The 17,513-nt window shown below is 42.2% G+C and overlaps 1 protein-coding gene and 1 pseudogene across 2 annotated transcripts in view; one reads left to right on the plus strand and one right to left on the minus strand.

Moving 5' to 3' along the window:
- The first annotated feature begins 1,411 nt into the window (after positions 1-1,411).
- Positions 1,412-17,513, plus strand: part of COG2 (component of oligomeric golgi complex 2) — a 51,069-nt gene continuing 34,967 nt past the window's right edge. For both annotated transcript variants that reach the window (XM_008689535.2, XM_008689536.2), the window contains exon 1: positions 1,412-1,620. In XM_008689535.2, the coding sequence (XP_008687757.1) occupies positions 1,549-1,620 (72 nt within the window). In that variant the 5' untranslated portion in view covers positions 1,412-1,548. The remainder of the gene's footprint in view (positions 1,621-17,513) is intronic.
- Positions 3,604-8,101, minus strand: LOC103661963 (annotated as a pseudogene).

Here is a 17,513-nt window from a genome sequence, read left to right on the forward strand (position 1 = left end):
CTTTTGTGTATGTCTGAAAATTTTCATAATAACAGTAAACAAACAAAGACCAAGTAACAAGGCTTTCATTCCCTATAATCCAAACAAACATAACAGGAACATAGAGTGCACTTTTCATAATTGTTCCTCTGGCAATTTATTCTGATTCTCCAGATAAGATTCCAGCTCTCATCCTATCTATCATATTCTCTGGGTATTGGCTGGGAATATTTTCTTCAACAAGGCTTGCGAGGCCCACTGCTAGGAAATATATTGTTTCAGATTCTATAACCCACGTTTTTAAAAGGTGACCAGTTTCTAGTTTGGAGTGACTTGAATATAAGATTCTCATTACAAGATATTGTCTTCCACTGTTCCATCCCTTCATAAGGACGATTAAGGGTTAATGTTATCTCTAGGAGAACACAGCATTGGGAGGGGCAGCCTGGGCCTGGTTCATCACAGCAAGGCTGCAGAGTAGAGTGTGAGGTGAGATTTGTGGTTTGAGGTATCAGAGTCTCAAGGAGAAAAAAAAAGAGAAATGAATCATCAGCATTTGACCATGGCATTCACACTAAAGGGGACGACAATGGGAGAAAGGGCGAGGGAAGAAGAAAAATCTCAAAATAAATGTGGGATGGATGGGGGGAGGAGGTGGGAGTCTCAGAAGTTGGGGGGAGGTGTGGCGATTGCACCAGTGCCGGCCACAAACGCACAGTTTCGCCCATTCCTGGCTTAGATTAGAAGGAAACATGCATGCACATCTATTTGTCGGCTGTGTTTTGTCAGCCGGTAGCGACGCGCTCCTTTAAGAGCCTTGAGGACCCGAAGTTGTGCTCAGAGGCTGGCCACCCTGGAGCTGAGCCCGAAGTGGAGCAGGGAGCTGCCCGGATGACCCAAGGCTGCCCAGCTGACCACCTTCCTCCCTGCAGATCGCTGGAACCGAGCCCAGGGGAGGAGAAGCTATACTCGCCCGTGGGGGCCGGGGCTAAGGGCTGAGGCCAGGCTCCCACAGCGGCCTGGGCGCCCAGGCGGCAGCAGGGGCGGCGCACTGGGACCGGAGGAATGGCGGGATGATGTGCCCAACTCTGGAAGACCGGCAAAGGGCCAGCATCCCGCCACGGCTATGCTTCCCGCGGAACAATCTCGGGGAGAAGACACTGGAAGAGCCTAGCAAGCCGATTTTCCAATGGAAATGGTGGGGTGGGGAGGGAGCGCCCCTGACCCTCCCCGCCTGTCCCCTCCCGGGCTCACCCGGCCTAGCCAGCGGGTGGGCTGCCCCCTCAGAAACGTGCGCGAGGCCGTAGTGCCGCCCTCCGACGCACGGGGGCAGCACCACCTGCCGGCTCAGCGGCGGCGGTCCGCGCGCCTCTCTTGGCGGCAGCAGACGGAGGCGAGCCCGCAGCGTCCTCGCTCATTGGCCGCGGTGCGGGCGCTGCCATGTTGGCGGAAGCGGTGTGTTCTGTGCCGTGGAAACTGGCCGTGGCTGCGGCCGCAGCGTCAGGGAGAGCACCCTCCTACCTTTCCTCCTCGCTCGAGTCGCGGCGCTGAGAGACGGCGGCCGGCGGGATGGAGAAAAGTAGGATGAACCTGCCCAAGGGGCCAGACACGCTCTGCTTCGACAAGGACGAGTTTATGAAGGTGCGCGCCGGGGCTCCGCTCCCCGGAGCCGGGCCGTGGGTGGCCTGCCCTCCTTTGCCCTCCGGGGCCTCTACTCGGGCTTCTGCGCGCTTCCTGGGCCGCGTTCTCCCCGGACGGGCCCTCGGCGGGGACCTCGCTGCACTTCGCAGTGAGTCTCTTGGCCTCAGGTTTGGTAGGTGCAGCCTGGAGAAAGCACTTCTGTGAAATCGTGCACATTGAGTGAAAAGGCCTGAAAGTTCAGGGCCAGTGGTTTTGAGCTAAACGTAAAAGCCCCTATTAGGACCCGACTCTGTTACCATGCGGTACAGTCAGACCGCCGGTCCCCTGGCCTGACAGAAGTCTCACAGTTCCTTGCACCTAGAAGCTCAGCGAATGTGTGTTGGACACATCTCTGAACGCGCGTTCTTACCCAGGAATCGGGTCGGGTGAAAAAGGCATTTTCCTAAAGTTTTTGCCTAACTTTCGTCTAAAGCTCCTGGAATGAGAAATTTGAAAGACTGTACTGCCCTTACTGATTCTGTTGCAGTACTACAGAGCAAACCAAGCTCCTGTTCTAAAGTTGCCCTACTTCTGTTCCTAAGGCCAACTCGAAGCTGGTCTGCAGATAACTGTAGGACATAAACTTACGGAATAGAAATTTAAACTGAAAACATTTTACTGACAATAAAGGTTCATCGGGCATAGCCTTGAAAATGTCCAAAATTTGAATCAGAGCTAGGAGGAACTTTATTTTGTGTATCCCTGGGGTCTGTACTTAAACTACCAAAAAATATATGTTTAATTTCCGAGGATTGGGATTTAGTAGCTGGTTTCAGTGTTAGAAAGTTAAAATGTTTTGGCTCTGTAGGCACCTAAAATTTTGAAAGAGGGAGTTTTAAATTTCTTATTTTTTGATGACTTGAGGTCATAATATATTTTTTTTCTTTCTTGGGTTAACCAGCTAGTCCCTTTTTGATATTTGCATTCAGATCACATCTCCCAAACTTTGGCTTTAAAAAGTGTTTGGATCTTCTGCAGTGTGGCCATATTATTTTTAATATGTAGGGCTGTCTGGACGAAGGAATATTGTACCCTTGTTCTTGCACAGTGATGTTTCTATTAAACCACTGTAATAGAAGGTGTGACTTGAACGGAATGTCTGAAAGAGGGTACAGAGTGAATTCACTGATCCAGAAACCTTTTGTTAACTAAGGGTACATGATGAGGGGAGGTCACTGGAAGAAGAAAAGGCACACACAGAGACTTAAAGAATCTCAAGCACAGAAATCTTTGTCTATCTTTGGACTTCTTCAGGCTTCTTTTGGGCCTAACACCAGCATTTTCTCAGACTTACTAGCCCCGCCATCTTTCTCACTCTGAGCTAACAGAATGCCTTTGGTCAAAGCAGCTTTGGAAAATAGAAATCTCAAAATAGAAGTTCTAAAGTAGGACTCAGAGGTAGGGAGAGAGCAAACTGGGAAACTGGCTAGAATGCCAGCAACTCTGTGTTCTTTCGTGGCTCTTAAACTTCTGAATGTAGCATACAATTTATAGTGCTAATGAACGTGACCATGTCATACGTAGAAGAAAAATACACAGAACAGCTGTTCTGGGTAAAGTGTTGTTGATTTTCTAGGTGGGGCCTGGAGATAAAGGTGATTTGTAATGTGTGTTTCCTTCAGAGAGACATTTTAGAAGTTACAGTTTCGTGGTAGAAGTGATGAGTGGAGGGCTTGCCGTCGGGGTTATATTTCTACATACATGTCTCATTCAGCACATTTTGGAATGAGACTGGGAAGACAGAAAGGTAGATGGGGTGGGGCTGCCAGTTGTACCTTGGACAGTGCAGTGAGGTTGTTGTACGTTGATGCAGTATTTATTGTGGAGTTACGGTCAGGTTTAAAGCAGGAAATTGCACGTCTGTTGCATTGGAGCTGACTACAGGAGACTCCTTAAAAAGTCATATTAATGGCTTTTATGAGATCTAATGAGAAAGACAGAGGAGGGGAAATGTATGTGAAAGACGTAGGTGATCAAAATGCAGGAGTGGCACATGGGGAAGAATCACCTGGGGCAGAGGCGGTGGCAACATCATACTTTGTCAGCTTAGAAATACAAAAGTCCTTAGGGTTGACAGCCAACTAATAGATGAATAGGGTATAAGGTATTGGTAGTGGGGAAGAGGAAGTGGCATAACAGAGATAAATTAGACCCATTTACATGGGTGTGCTGTTGACATCATAGCCCCTTCCGTCGTAGCATATGACTTCATCTCCAGTTGTGCAGAAAAAATAGCAACCTTCATATGGGAGCTCCTTCATCCTGCCGATCACAGTCCCGTTCTTGTATTTGTACCCTTCTCCTCCTCTCCTGGTATGTGGAGGGGCTCTCCTTCCTCCTCAGGTTAAGTGTCCACCCTCGCTCAGAGTCCGCGCCCTCCTGGCTTTCAAGGACCCCGTGAGGGTCCTCTCCCCTGCGCTCCTTCCCATCCCCTGCACACATGCTCCTCTTCTAGGCTCTTCCACTTGACCCTCTGGCCTCTAGGTGTTGCCTTATCATTCTTGCGCATCACAGCCAGCGCTCAAGGGTTGACTTTACTTTCTCACCTTCCACTCTTAAGGCCCCATCGTTCCACGAAAAAGTTCTTACCAAAGCTAACTAGGTGTAAGTCAGTCCAGCAGACCTTTTCTGTCTCCTTACTTGACCTTTCAGCTGACCAAATGCTTTGCGTTGCTTTCTGTTTTCTTCATACCTCTCTGGTGTGTCTCCTGTGCATAATCATGCTCCTCCTGGTCGCCACTACATGGCTGGTTGTGGGCTCAGCCACGTGTTCTCTCCTTTCCCTAGATGACCTTCTTGGAGCTTCATGACCACCTATAGGCAGGTGAGGCCGATTCCTGTCTCTGGCCCAAATGCCTCCTGAGCGCCAATCCTATATACTGAACTTGCTGACATCTCTTCTTGGCTATGTCTGTGGCCCCTCAAACTCATCATGTTCAAGACTGAATTCTTAAGCACCTCCTGCCCTGAACACCAGCTTTCTCGTCCTCTTGCCTCTCTCAGTAAACATCCCACCATCCATCTAGTTCGGAGTCAGAAAACCGGAAGTCAACTCCTCTCTTTGTCTCCTTTCCAAAATCTAGTCTGTTACCAAGTCCTGTGGATTTCACTTCCTAAATACGCCTTGATTCCGTCGACTTCTCTCCATCTCTTCTCATACCTTCACAGTGCTCTCTCGCCATCACGCTGTAGAGGCTTCTTACCCAGTCTCTTTGCACCTTCCTTGTCTTTTTCTGGCCCATGGTCGACACTGCAAGCAGGGCACTCTTTTCAGAATGCATATGTGATCTTGTATGTAACAGGTGACTAGTCAGTCCACTGGCCCTTGAAAAAACATTTTCCAGTACATTTGGACATATTTCAAAGAGACTCCATTCCCCGTGGGGTAGTTTTTATTGGTGAACAGTTTGTTTCTGTGCTGAGCCAGTCTGCCTTGTTTGAACTTCTCTGCATCAGTTCCTCTCCCAAAGCCCCAGCTCGTAGTGGCTTCGTTGGCACCCCGGTGGGTAGGCACACAGTACTTTTTTCATGAGAAGCAAAATCAGGAGCCCTCCTTATGGTGACTGTAAGCATGGACCGTAGGTTAAAGGATCGGTGGGGGTAAGTCATCGAGGCTCCTCCCCGTTCTAATTGGGTGAATTGGGAATATTGAAACAGGAAGCGTGTCCGGAGTGTCCCTGTTCTCAAGGAGCATGCATTCTAATGGACAAAATGGAAAAGGGAAAAATGACCAGGTGCTCAGATCTCTTGGTATTGTGAGAGTTTGAGTAGCTGTGACCTGGAGGTGTGGGTCCCACTTCAGCTCTGCTGTCCGCTTGTGTGTGACTTGGGGCAAGTCACTTGCCTCTGGGCTTCCGTTTGCTTGTTAGTATAATGAGATGTGCTTATCTACATGGTCTTTGCAGTCTCTTCCAGCTCTTGACATTTTGTGCTTCTGTGAAAAAAGGACAGTAGTCCATTTTTTTGGTTTGCAGATAAGGAATCTGAGGCCTGAGGTGTCATGACTTCCCCTAAAGTCACACAGCTAGCTGGGGCAAATCACAGGCCTTCTCCTGACCCCCCGCATGCATCAGTCCTTGGAAATCATACTGTAGCAGGTTCCTTTCCAGAGGCCACAGGTGGGAACTTTGTGAAGTGGGATAATCAGAATATTAAGAAGAGCCCAAGGATGGCACAGCATCCGTACGCTGAAATGCCTGCATTCACCAATAGGGCCACCTCTTGCTTAGAAGAAATTCGACAGGGCTGGTGATCTGGACTCTCGGCATGTAGCTTAGCTACAGCAAACGGGACCAGAAGGAAAAGACGGCTGTTTGAGGCAGACTTTGTTGATGGCAGCAACAGATAGCGGCCAACAGAGAAGGAAGAGGGAAGAGTCACAAATGGCAGACAGCAGCGGGTAAGCATGTCAGCCACTGTTGCCCACCGTCCCCCATTCCTGGGAGTCGCTTTCCTGTGACAGGACCTGAGCGCTTACCCTGAGGGTTCTTAGTTTGATGTCACGTCTTGATGGCAAGATTCCATTCCCTTCCGCATCAGTTTGAGACAGACATCATAATAAAATTCGCATTCGCCAAATATGGAATATAAGGCTACATCTCATTTTATAGAGAAATTTTCTTTTTCCTTGATGATGGAGGATTTGTATCATCAGACAAAGTTTATCAGATTGGCACTTGGTAAGAAGAGGTTCTGGGAAAAAGAAGTGTTTTTTTGTCGTCCTCGCTTTTGATTTTATTCTTTTTTTTTGTATGTGAGCAATCATTTATAAAAAGATACAACAAAATTTAAAGTGATAACAAAATATCAGTTTCAAAACACCAAGAAGTGAGCACATAACAGAGGAAATGAGTAAGTAGAATAATTCATGCGATAGCGTATTGCTTGTATGAACTGCCAACAGAAAAAGTGGGTAAAAGAAGGCTGAGGAACTCTGTCTTTTAAGAATTAGAACCGAGGGGTTCCATCATCATCTGGCATTCGCTCAATGTTGTATCTACACTTAGAAATGTCCATGGTGTGAACTCCACGGATCTTTTGCATCTGGGTCAACTGATGAACACAATGTAACACTCTGAATTACTGTCTCTGCTAAGCGGTCATCTGCATAGGTTCCCTTGTGTGTACATGGTAATCGTTCGAATCTTGGATCCTTGGCAATCTTTAGAGCCCCTCGATACTTTTACCCCACTTTCTCAGTTTCAGCCGTTACACAGTCAGTTATACGATGGATACACTTGGCATACAGTCCATCACTGTACCAGGTCAAGCTTGGCTTTAATGGAAAAGTTGATTAAGTTGGTATCAACCAGGATGCGGTAAGCTGGCCCGGCTGTGTGTGTATATTGGAAGACGAAGCAGGAAGGGTGTTGGGGGACTTCTCTTTCCTTGAGTGTGCTGGGATCTTTCTTTCTAGGTTTTAATCTGTCCTCTTTAAGCCTCTGATCTTGGAGCTAAACATTTACTTCATTGGTCACATACTTCTTGCTTTCTTTTGCTTCCCCATGTTCTCGCCACACTCTTTTCTCCTTGCTTTTGATTTTCTAATTCATTCTCTGTAATATTATAAAACTTATCATTCGAATAAAATGTTGGCCTACTGACTTACTGATTATTAGTAATTTCTTTTTCAAAATTTGAGAGCAAGAAGCATTATGTAAATATATCTTTTTGTTATTTGACTAGTCTTATAGCATTTAGCATCAAATTTCTTTAAACATTTAAACAAATTAATCACAAACTGGAGCTTGGGCTTTTTCTTTTTCTTTTTTTTTTTAAGATTTTATTTTTAAGTAATCGCTACGCTCAATGTAGGGCTTGAACTCACAACTCCGAGATCAGGAGTCACACTGACTGAACCAGCCAGTTGCCCCTTGGGCTTTTTGTTTTAAAGTTCCTCAGGTGATTCCAATGTGCGACCAGTGTTGAGACCTCTGGAACTAGATAATTCCACTAAATACCTCAAGAAATTAAGTTGGAAAAGCAAACTAAAACCCTACATAGTTATGATTGGTGTTCAATTGGGAAAAGGAGAGGTAAAGAGAAGAAATCTGCTGGAGCAGAGTGTAATTAGGTACTCAAATATTTATTAGATGGATGAAAAAATTTACAGGTTCTCTTTGTCTTTTCATAAATATGTCAAACAGCTATATAAATTGAACAAAGGAGTTAGATATAAAATTGATTAAAATGTTAGAACAGAAGTTCCTTTAGAATTTCACTGTTAGTATTTCATGATACTTTTAAGATGATCTCTCTGTAGACAGTGGGAAGAACTCATTAGCAAAAGGTTTTAATTTCTCAGGCTTGAATAATTTAGTCACCAAATAAAGATTTAGAGTGAGTTTTGGGAGACACAAGTCCTAGACGTGTCACGTGCCTGTCACCCTACCTGGGTGAGAGATTTGAGGGCAGGGGCAAGAGGGAAGAGCTCCAGGGACATTTTTGCACACATGCTGCTCCCTCAGGCAAGAGCACTCTTCCCACACTTGCTGTGGCTAGCTCGTTTGTGTTATTGGGATCTCAACTCAGATGGTCATTGTTCTGTAAGTGTCTTTCCTGATCATCCAAGTTAAAGTACATCCCCTTTGTTACTTTTATGGTGTCCCGTTTTCTTTTTAGCTTTGATCACTCTGCATTCGTATCATGTTTGTTTACATGTTTATTTTTTCATTTCTGCATCAGAATATATGCTCCTTAAGAGCAGAGACCTTATCTTTCCTTTTCATGGCTGTGTCCCCAGATCTGAGAGCAGAGCTAGAGTGGCATGATAAATATTTAAGTAATATTTTTGGGATATATAGGGGCACTTATTCATCTGTGTTGCCCACTGGTCTTCAAGAATGTTTGGAAACATATGCTAGCTTCTTATGTCTTTCACCCCCTATATAGTGTGCAGGTTAGTGCTTAACTATTTTGGGTTTTTTTGTCTCAGTGAAGTGGAACATGTTTCAGGGCAGAGATCATAAATTTCATGTGCCCTTTTAGTACTTCTCATAATTACAGATACAGAGTGATGGTGCCAGGGGGATTCTGGTTCTGTTGTGGAGATAGTAGGTAGTGATTTTATAAGTCTGTGTATTGGGGGGGGTGTTTTACTTCTTGGTGGCTTAGAGAACTTTGATCTTTTTCAAAGTTCTATGTAATTTTCTTTTTCTCTTTTTAAAGATTTTATTTATTTATTTAACAGAGAGAGAGACAGCGAGAGAGGGAACACAAGCAAGGGGAGTGTGAGGGAGAAGCAGGCTTCCCGCTGAGCAGGGAGTCAGATCCAGGGCTCGATCCCAGGACCCTGGGATCATGACCTGAGCCGAAGGCAGACGCTTAATGGCTGAGCCACCCAGGCACCCCTAAAGTTCTATGTAATTTTCATAGTGTTAAAGATACTAATATTTGGATTTTTGGTAAGTTTTAAATGATTAATTCCCAAATTGTTTTGAACTAGCCTTTGTTTGCCATCCCTGAAAGCAACTAGTTAGTAAAGTAGCTAAACTTTTGAACTCTATATGGTTTTAATTTTGAGTGATATCACTGCTTCTCTGATGGTTGATGGTTCTTAAATTGCCTGCAACTCATCTGGTTTGCTGAGTTCTTTCCTGTATTCCAACACCTTTTGTGATTTCACAACCTCTGGCCTTTTGGGGGATTTGTACTTTACCTGGGTTCAAGTAGGAGATACCCCTGAGTACAAAGAGAAGCTATTTTTCTTCTAATTTCAGTATCTCCTATTATTAATGTCTTGCATTGTTGTGGTACATTTGTTAAAACTGATGAACTAGTATTGATACAGTGTTAACTAAAGTCCATGGTTTACATTAGGGTTCACTCTTCTGTCTATAGTTCTGTGGGTTTTTACAAATGTATAATGTTTTTTACCTACTATCCGTATCTTACAGCTTGGTTTCACTGCCTTGAAATCCCCTGTACCTCACCTATTCATTTCTTCTTCTCTGTCTGCAACCCCGGATCTTTATACTCTCTAAAGTTTTACCTTTTCCGGGGTGCCTGGCTGGCTCAGTCACTAGGACATCTGACTCTGGATCTCGGGGTTGTGAGTTTCAGCCTCCCCCACTGGGTGTAGAGATGACTTAAAAAAATAAATAAAAAATAAAAATGCTGGTTAATTTTTACCTTTTCCAGAATGCCGTATAGTTGGAATCATGTAGTATGTATTAGCCTTTCAGACTGGTCTTTCACTTAGCAGTATGCATTTACGTTTCTTCCAGGTGTTGTGGCTTAATAATTCATCTTTTTTTTTATTGCTGAGTAATCCATTGTGTGGATGTGGTACAGTGTATCCAGTCACCTACGGAAGGACATGTGGATTGCTTCCAAGTTTTGGCACTCAGGAATAAAGCTGCTGTAAACATCTGTGTGCAGGTTTTTGTGTGGACATAAGTTTTAAGCTCTTTGGGGTAAATACCAAGGAGCACAATTATTGGATCTTATGGTGAGAGTGTGTTTAGTTCTGTGAGAAACTGCCAAGCTGTCTTACAAAATGTCTTCCATTTTGCATTCTGACCAACAATGAATGAGAGTTCCTGTTGCCATGCATCCTTGCTAGCGTCTAATATTGTTAGTGTTTTGGATTTTTGACGTTCTAAGTCATATATAACAGTACCTTGTTTAAATTTGCATTTCCCTAATGACATACATTGTTGAACATCTTTTCAAATCTTTTCTCTTTTTTTTTTTTTCCCAAGATTTTATTTACTTATTTGACAGAGATCGAGCACAAGCAGGGGTAGCGCAGGGAGAGGGAGAAGCAGGCTCCCTGCTGAGCAGGGACCCTGGGATCATGACCTGAGCTGAAGGCAGACACTTAACTGACTGACCTTCCCAGGCCCCCTCTTTTCTCATCTTTAAATTAGGTTTGATTTCTTTTTTTATTTATTTATTTGAGAGAGAAAATGAGCAGGGGGGAGAGGCAGAGGGAGAAGGAGAAGCAGGCTCCCCGCTGAGCAGAGACCCTGGGATCATGACCTGAGCTGAAGACAGATACTTGACCAATAGTCACCGAAGTGATTTCTTATTGTTACTAAGACATCTTTATATATTTGGTTTTAAGTCTTTTACCATGGATGTGTTTTGCAGATATTTTCTCCAATCTGTGATTTGTCTTTTCATTCTCTTAACAGTGTCTTTTGCAGAGAAGTTGAATTTTAACAATGTCCACCTCATCAGTTTTTTTCTTTCATAGATCCTGCTTTTGGTTTTGTATCTGAAAAGTCATTGCCGAATCCAAGGATCCCTACATTTTCTCCTATATTATCTTTTAGAAGTTTTTCGTTTTACGTTTAGGTCTTTGATCCATTTGAAGTTAATTTTTTATGAAAGGTGTGAAAAGTTTATGTCTTTATTCTTTTTTTTCGTAATGTCGATGTCTCATTCTCAGTACCATTTGTTGAAGACTCTCCTCTCCATTGAATTGCCTTTGCGTGTTTGTGCGGATCTTTACCTGGGCTCTCTGCTCTGTTCCATTGATTTACTTGTCTCTTTTGCCAGCACCTTTCTTAATCACTATAGCTTTAAAAGTAAGTCTTTTTTTAAAAAAATATTTTATTTATTTATTTGAGAGAGAGAGAGAGACAAAGAGAGAGAGCACGAGCTGGGGGGAAGGGCAGAGGCAGAGGGAGAAGCAGACTCCCCACTGAGCAGGGAGCCCGATGCGGGACTTGATCCCAGGACCCGGAGATCATGACCTGAGCTGAAGGCAGGTGCTTAACCCACCGAGCCACCCAGGCACCCCTGATAGTAAGTCTTGACATTGGGTGGTGACAATCCTCGGTTTCCTTTTTTTTTCCTTCGGTATTGTGTTGACTACTCTGGGCTCTTGCTTTTCCATACAGACGTTAGAATCAACGTGTTGATATCTACAAAATAACTTCCTGGCATTTTGATTCGGATTGCATTGAATCTGTAGGTCAATTTGGGAAGAACTGACCTCAACAGTGTTGAGTATTCTTATCCAAGATTATGGACTGTCTCTCCATTTTAGATTTTACCTTCCTTGCTATCTTTCATCAGAATTTTGTACTTTTTCTCATATAGATCTTTTGCATATTTTGTTCAATTTGTACCTAAGTATTTAAATTTTTTTGTCTGCTAATGTAAATGGTCTTGTGTTCTTAATTTCAAGTTCCACTTGTACATTGCTGGTATATATGAAAGCAATTGACTTTTTAAAATTTTTTATTTAAATTCAATTTAGTTAACATATAGTGTATTATTAGTTTCAGGGGTAGAATTTAGTGATTCATCAGTTGCATACAATACCCAGTGCTCATCCCAACAAGTGCCCTCCTTAATACCCATCACCCAATTACCCCATCCTTCCCCTCTCCTCCAGCAGTCCTCAGATTGTTTCCTGTAGTTAAGAGTGTCTTGTGATTAGCGTCCCTGTTTTTCTTTTCCCTTCCCTTCCCCTATGTTCATCTGTTGTTTCTTAAATTCCACCTGTGAGTGAAATCATATGATATTTGTCTTTCTCCCTGTAGTTCCATCCATGTCATTGCAAATGGCAAGATTTCGTTCTTTTTGATGGCTGAGTAGTAGTCCATCATGTATATATACCACATCTTCTGTATCCATTCATCTGTTGATGGACATGTGGACTTTTTCCATAGTTTGACTATGGTGAACATTGCTGCTATAAACATTGGGGTGCATGTGCCCCTTCAAATCACTATGTTTGTATCGTTTGGATAAATACCCAGTAGTGCAATTGCGGGGTCATAGGGTAGCTCTATTTTTAACTTTCTGAGGAATCTCTGTACTGTTTTCCAGAGTGGCTACACCAGCTTGCTTTCCCACCAGCAGTGTGAGAGGGTTCCCCTTTCTCTGCATCCTCGCCAACATCTGTTGTTTCCTAAGTTGTTAATTTTAGCCATTCTGACTGATGTAAGGTGGTATTTCACTGTGGTTTTGATTTGTATTTCCCTGATGCCGAGTGATGTTGAGCATTTTTTCGTGTGTCTTTTGGCCATTTGTATGTCTTCTTTCGTCTGTTCATGTCCTCTGCCCATTTCTTGACTGGATTTTTGGGGTTTGGGATGTTGGGTTTGATAAGTTTTTTATAAATTTTAGATATTAGCCCTTTATCTGATACGTCATTGGAAAGCAATTGACTTTTGTGTATTAACTGTGTATCCTGCAACCTTGCTATAATCACTTGACTGGTTTCAGGAGGGTGTGTGTGTGTGTGAAGTCTTTGTATTTCTGTGGAGAGTCATGTCGTCTGTGAACAGAGTTTTATTCTTCCCCAAATTGTGCGCCTTTTATTTCCTTTTCCTACCTTATTTCATTGGTTTGGACTTCCCGTACAATGCTGAATAGTAGTATTATGAGGGACGTCCTTGCCTTGTTCCCCATCTTATATTTTCTCAGTATTACTACGATGTTAGCTGTGGGTTTTTTGTTTTTGTTTTTTTTTTTTAAGATTTTATTTATTTATTTGACAGAGAGACAGCCAGCGAGAGAGGGAGCACAGCAGGGGAGTGAGAGAGGAAGAAGCAGGTTCACAGTGGAGGAGCCTGATGTGGGACTCGATCCTGGAGCGTCGGGATCACGCCCTGAGCCGAAGGCAGACGCTTAATGACTACGCTACCCAGGCGCCCAGCTGTGGATTTTTTGTAGAAATTCTTTATCTGGTTGAGGAAGTCCTCCTTCTATACCTAGTTCCTGAGGGTTTATAATGAAGAGGTGTGGGTTTTGTTAAATGTTTTTTCTCCCTCCATTGATACGATCATGTGATTGTTCTGATGATGTGATGGATCACATTGATTTTCTAATGTTGAACCAGACTTGCATTTCTGGAATAAATCCTACATGATCCTGGTGTATAATTTTTTAATATACCGTTTGCTTTTATTTGCTAATTTTTGTTGAAGATTTTTATATCTGTGTTCATGACAGATGCTAGTTTGTAGTTTCTTTCCTTGCAGTATTGGTTTTGGTATTATGGTAATGTTTGGTTGAATTTACCAGTGATTGAGATTGGTAGTCCTCCTTTCATCTGATGTTAGTAATTTATGTCTTCGACCATTTTTTCTTTGTTCGCCTGGCTAAGGGTTTGTCTATTTCATTGATGTTTTCAAAGAACCAGACTTTGGGTTTATTGATACTTTAAAAAATTTCCTGGTTTTAATTACATTGATTTCTGCTCGTTTTTTATTTTTTTCTACTTACTTTAGATTTGGTTTTTTGTTGCCTGAAATGGAAGCTTAGATTATTGACTTTATATCTTTTTTCTTTTCTCATATTTGCATTCAGTTCTATAGTTTCCCTTTAAGCAGCATCCCACACATTTACTTAGTTCAGAATACCTTCTTCCTTCTCTTGAGACTTGTCTCATGTGTTATTTAGAAGTGTGTAATTTAATCTCCATGTATTTTGGACTTTTTCAGCTGTCTTTCTGTTACTGATTTTTAATTCCATTGTGGTCTGAGAACATACTTTGTATAATTTTTTTTTTAAAGTTGTGTTTTGTGGCCAAGAATTATTCTGTCTTGAATGTTCCATATGAGCTTGAAAAGAATGTGTATTCCACTGTTAATGGATGAAGTTGTCTGTGGATGTCCATTGTATGTTAATTGATGGTGGTGATGAGTGAGCTATGTCTTGACTGAATATCTGATCTGTCAGATCCTTATTGCCCTACTGCTAGATCTGTCCATTACTGATGGAGAAGTGTTGAAGTCACCAGCTTATAATGATAATGGATTTGTTTATTTCTCCCTGCAGCTCTGTTAGGTCTTATCTCACCTTTGTTGATTAGGCACATATACATTAAGGATTATTGTGTCTTCTTAATTTCTTTATCATTATGTAATGCTCCTCTTTATGCTTGATAATTTTCCTTGCTCTGAAATCTGCTTGTTCTGAAATTCATACAGGTACTCCAGTGTTTTTGTGATTAGTGTTACTTTAAATTTTTTAATGTATCTGAACATTTAATTTGATATTTAAGTTGTTTCATTTTTCATTGCGATATAATTCACAAAGTATAACATTTACCATTTTATTTATTTATTTATTTATTTTTTTTAAAGATTTTATTTATTTATTCGACAGAGATAGAGACAGACAGCGAGAGAGGGAACACAAGCAGGGGGAGTGGGAGAGAAAGAAGCAGGCTCATAGCGGAAGAGCCTGATGTGGGGCTCGATCTCGTAACGCCGGGATCACGCCCTGAGCCGAAGGCAGACGCTTAACCGCTGTGCCACCCAGGCGCCCCAACATTTACCATTTTAAAGTGTATTCTTCACTGGTTTTTAGTATATTTACTATGTGTGTGGTGCATATGTCACCACTGTCTTAATTCCAGAACACTTCCGTCACCCGAAAAATAAACCTATTAATTCCGATTCTCCCCTCCTCTTATCCCCTGGCAATGATGAATCTATTTTCTATTTTTATGGATTTACCTATTCTGGAACATCTCATATAAATGGAATGATAATACGTGACCTTTTGTGTCTGGCTTCCTTCAACCTTAGAGTAGAAGGTGTTTAGAGTTCCCTCATGTTGTAGCATGTAACAGTACTTTATTTGTTTTTATGGCTGTGTAAGAGGCTCTTCCACATTTTAAGTATCCATTCTTCAGTTGATGGACGTTGGGTTTATACTTTTTGGCTGTTACGAGCAATGCTGCTGTGAACATTCATGTACGGGTTGTGGTGTGAACATCCGTCGTCAGGTCTATCAGGTATTATACCCCTAGACGTAGAATTGCTGGTATGTGTGACTTCTTGAGCAAGTGCTGAACTGTTTCCACATTAGCGGCACCATTTTACATTCTCACCGGTGATATAGGAGGATTCCAACTTCTCTGCCTTCTTGCCAACACTTACCTGCTTTTTTTTTTTCTGTTTCTTATTTTATTGTAGCCATCCTAGTGTGTGTGAAGTGGTATCTCAGTGTGGTTTTGATTTGCATTTCCCCAATGACTAATGATGTTGAACATCTTTACATGTGCTATTGACCATCTGTGTATCTGCTTTGGAGAAATGTCTATTCAGAAGTCTTTTGCTTGTTTTTAAATTAGGTTATTTGTCTTTTTGTTGAGTTGTAAGAGTTCTTTGCATATTCTGGTTTAAATTAGACCCTTGTCAGATATACGATTTGCAAATACTTTCTCCCATTCTGTGGGTTGTCTTTTCACTTTCTCCATAGTGTCCTTTGACACACAAAAGTTTTTATTTTGATCAAGTTCAGCTTATCTATTACTTCTTAATGCTTTTTGTAGCATATCTAAGAGAGCGTTCCCCAATCCAAAGTCACACAGATTTTCACCTCCGTTTTCTCTAAGAGTGTTATAGTTTTTGCTTTTATATTTAAATCTCTGATCCACTTTGAGTTACATTTTTGTGCATGTGTGAGATTGGTGTTCCAAATTCGTTCTTTCCATGTAGATATTCACTTGTCCCAGTAGTAGGCACTTGAAAAGACTGGGTTTTTTTCCACATTAGATGGTCTTGGCATCCTTGTGAAAAATCAGTTGACCATAAATGTATGTGTTGTAAATGCTTTCTTTTCAAATACTTGGTAAACCTACACTATAAAAACCCATTCCTGGTAAGTGAAATATGTCTGTATTAATGCCACTGTGAGTTTGGACTTGCTCGTTGTCATAGCAAAAGCTGCCTAACCCAGTACTCACAGACGTTCCGAGTTAGTCTTGTGTTATGCAACATTTGTTTATCTGAGAACAAATACATCAATGGTAAGTTGAGTACTAATATTACCTAATAGCATTTTTTCAGTAGGGCTGAGTTATACAATTAGAATGCCATCATGAAGTCCAGAACTTCAAGGAATATATAACTGAGGCAGGCAAAGTGATCAGCCTGAAGGCATATAGCTGGTCAGTAGCACAGCCAGGGTTAGGAGCTGAGTCCTGCTCCCTTGTTCTTTCTCTGATGTGCTACATAACTGTGGTGGAAGGTGTTGTCTGGGAGGGTCTCAAGAGACGAAAGTCCAGGCAATTTCTGGCCCCAGTTTAAGAAGCAGGTGGTTTTCAGTCGATGACTGTGAAATTATGGTTTGGTTTGAAGTCCTCTTCTCTGACATTCTCAAGGTTGGTGTTTGGTTGATTAAGAAAGTCAGTTTAAACAGGTACTCTTAAGGAATGGTGCATGTAGTTCTTAGCATTTTATTTGAAAAAAAAATATATATATATACATACATTTATTCTCCGTTGGGGTAGTGCCAGGCTCTTTTCTTTGAAAACTGGTCTGCTGATTAGATTTCTAAGTTGTTGGGGCACCTGGATGTTTCAGTTGGTGAAGCGTCAGCCTTCAGCTCAGGTCATGATCCCGTGGTCTTCGGATCAAGTCCCACATGGGGCTCCTTGCTCAGCAGGCAGTCTGCTTCTCCCTCTGCCTCTTCTCCTGCTCATGCTCTCCCTCTCTGTCTCAAATAAGTAAATAAAATATTTTTAAAAAAAGATTTCTATGTTGTCTTTTTTGCATTCAGTTTCAGTTTCTTTAACTGAATTGAATGAGAATCCTATGATCACCCCCTCCCTACCTGGTACATGGTCATCTCACCCATACCTAATTTAGCAAAAATGTTCTTAGTGATTTCATTGTATCAAGTCTTTCCAGAGTATCTGCCTTAGTTTTCATAAGAACAGTGCTCTTTTTGCACTCATGTTTTGTTGGGTTACACAGTGTTTAATAAAATTACATAGTTATGAAGTAAGTGTAAGTGGCCTTAACTGGTTTGGGAATCATCACATCTGATTGTTGCTGACTACACAGCCCAATGAGTAGCAAAGTCACAGGCGAAGTACATAGTAATTTGCTGCCTCGAAGCATGTTAGCCTACCAGGGGCATCACAGTGTTCTAGAGGG

This window comes from Ursus maritimus, unplaced genomic scaffold (genome assembly GCF_017311325.1).
Source record: "Ursus maritimus isolate PB19 unplaced genomic scaffold, ASM1731132v1 scaffold_7, whole genome shotgun sequence".
Taxonomy (NCBI): Eukaryota; Metazoa; Chordata; class Mammalia; order Carnivora; family Ursidae; genus Ursus; species Ursus maritimus.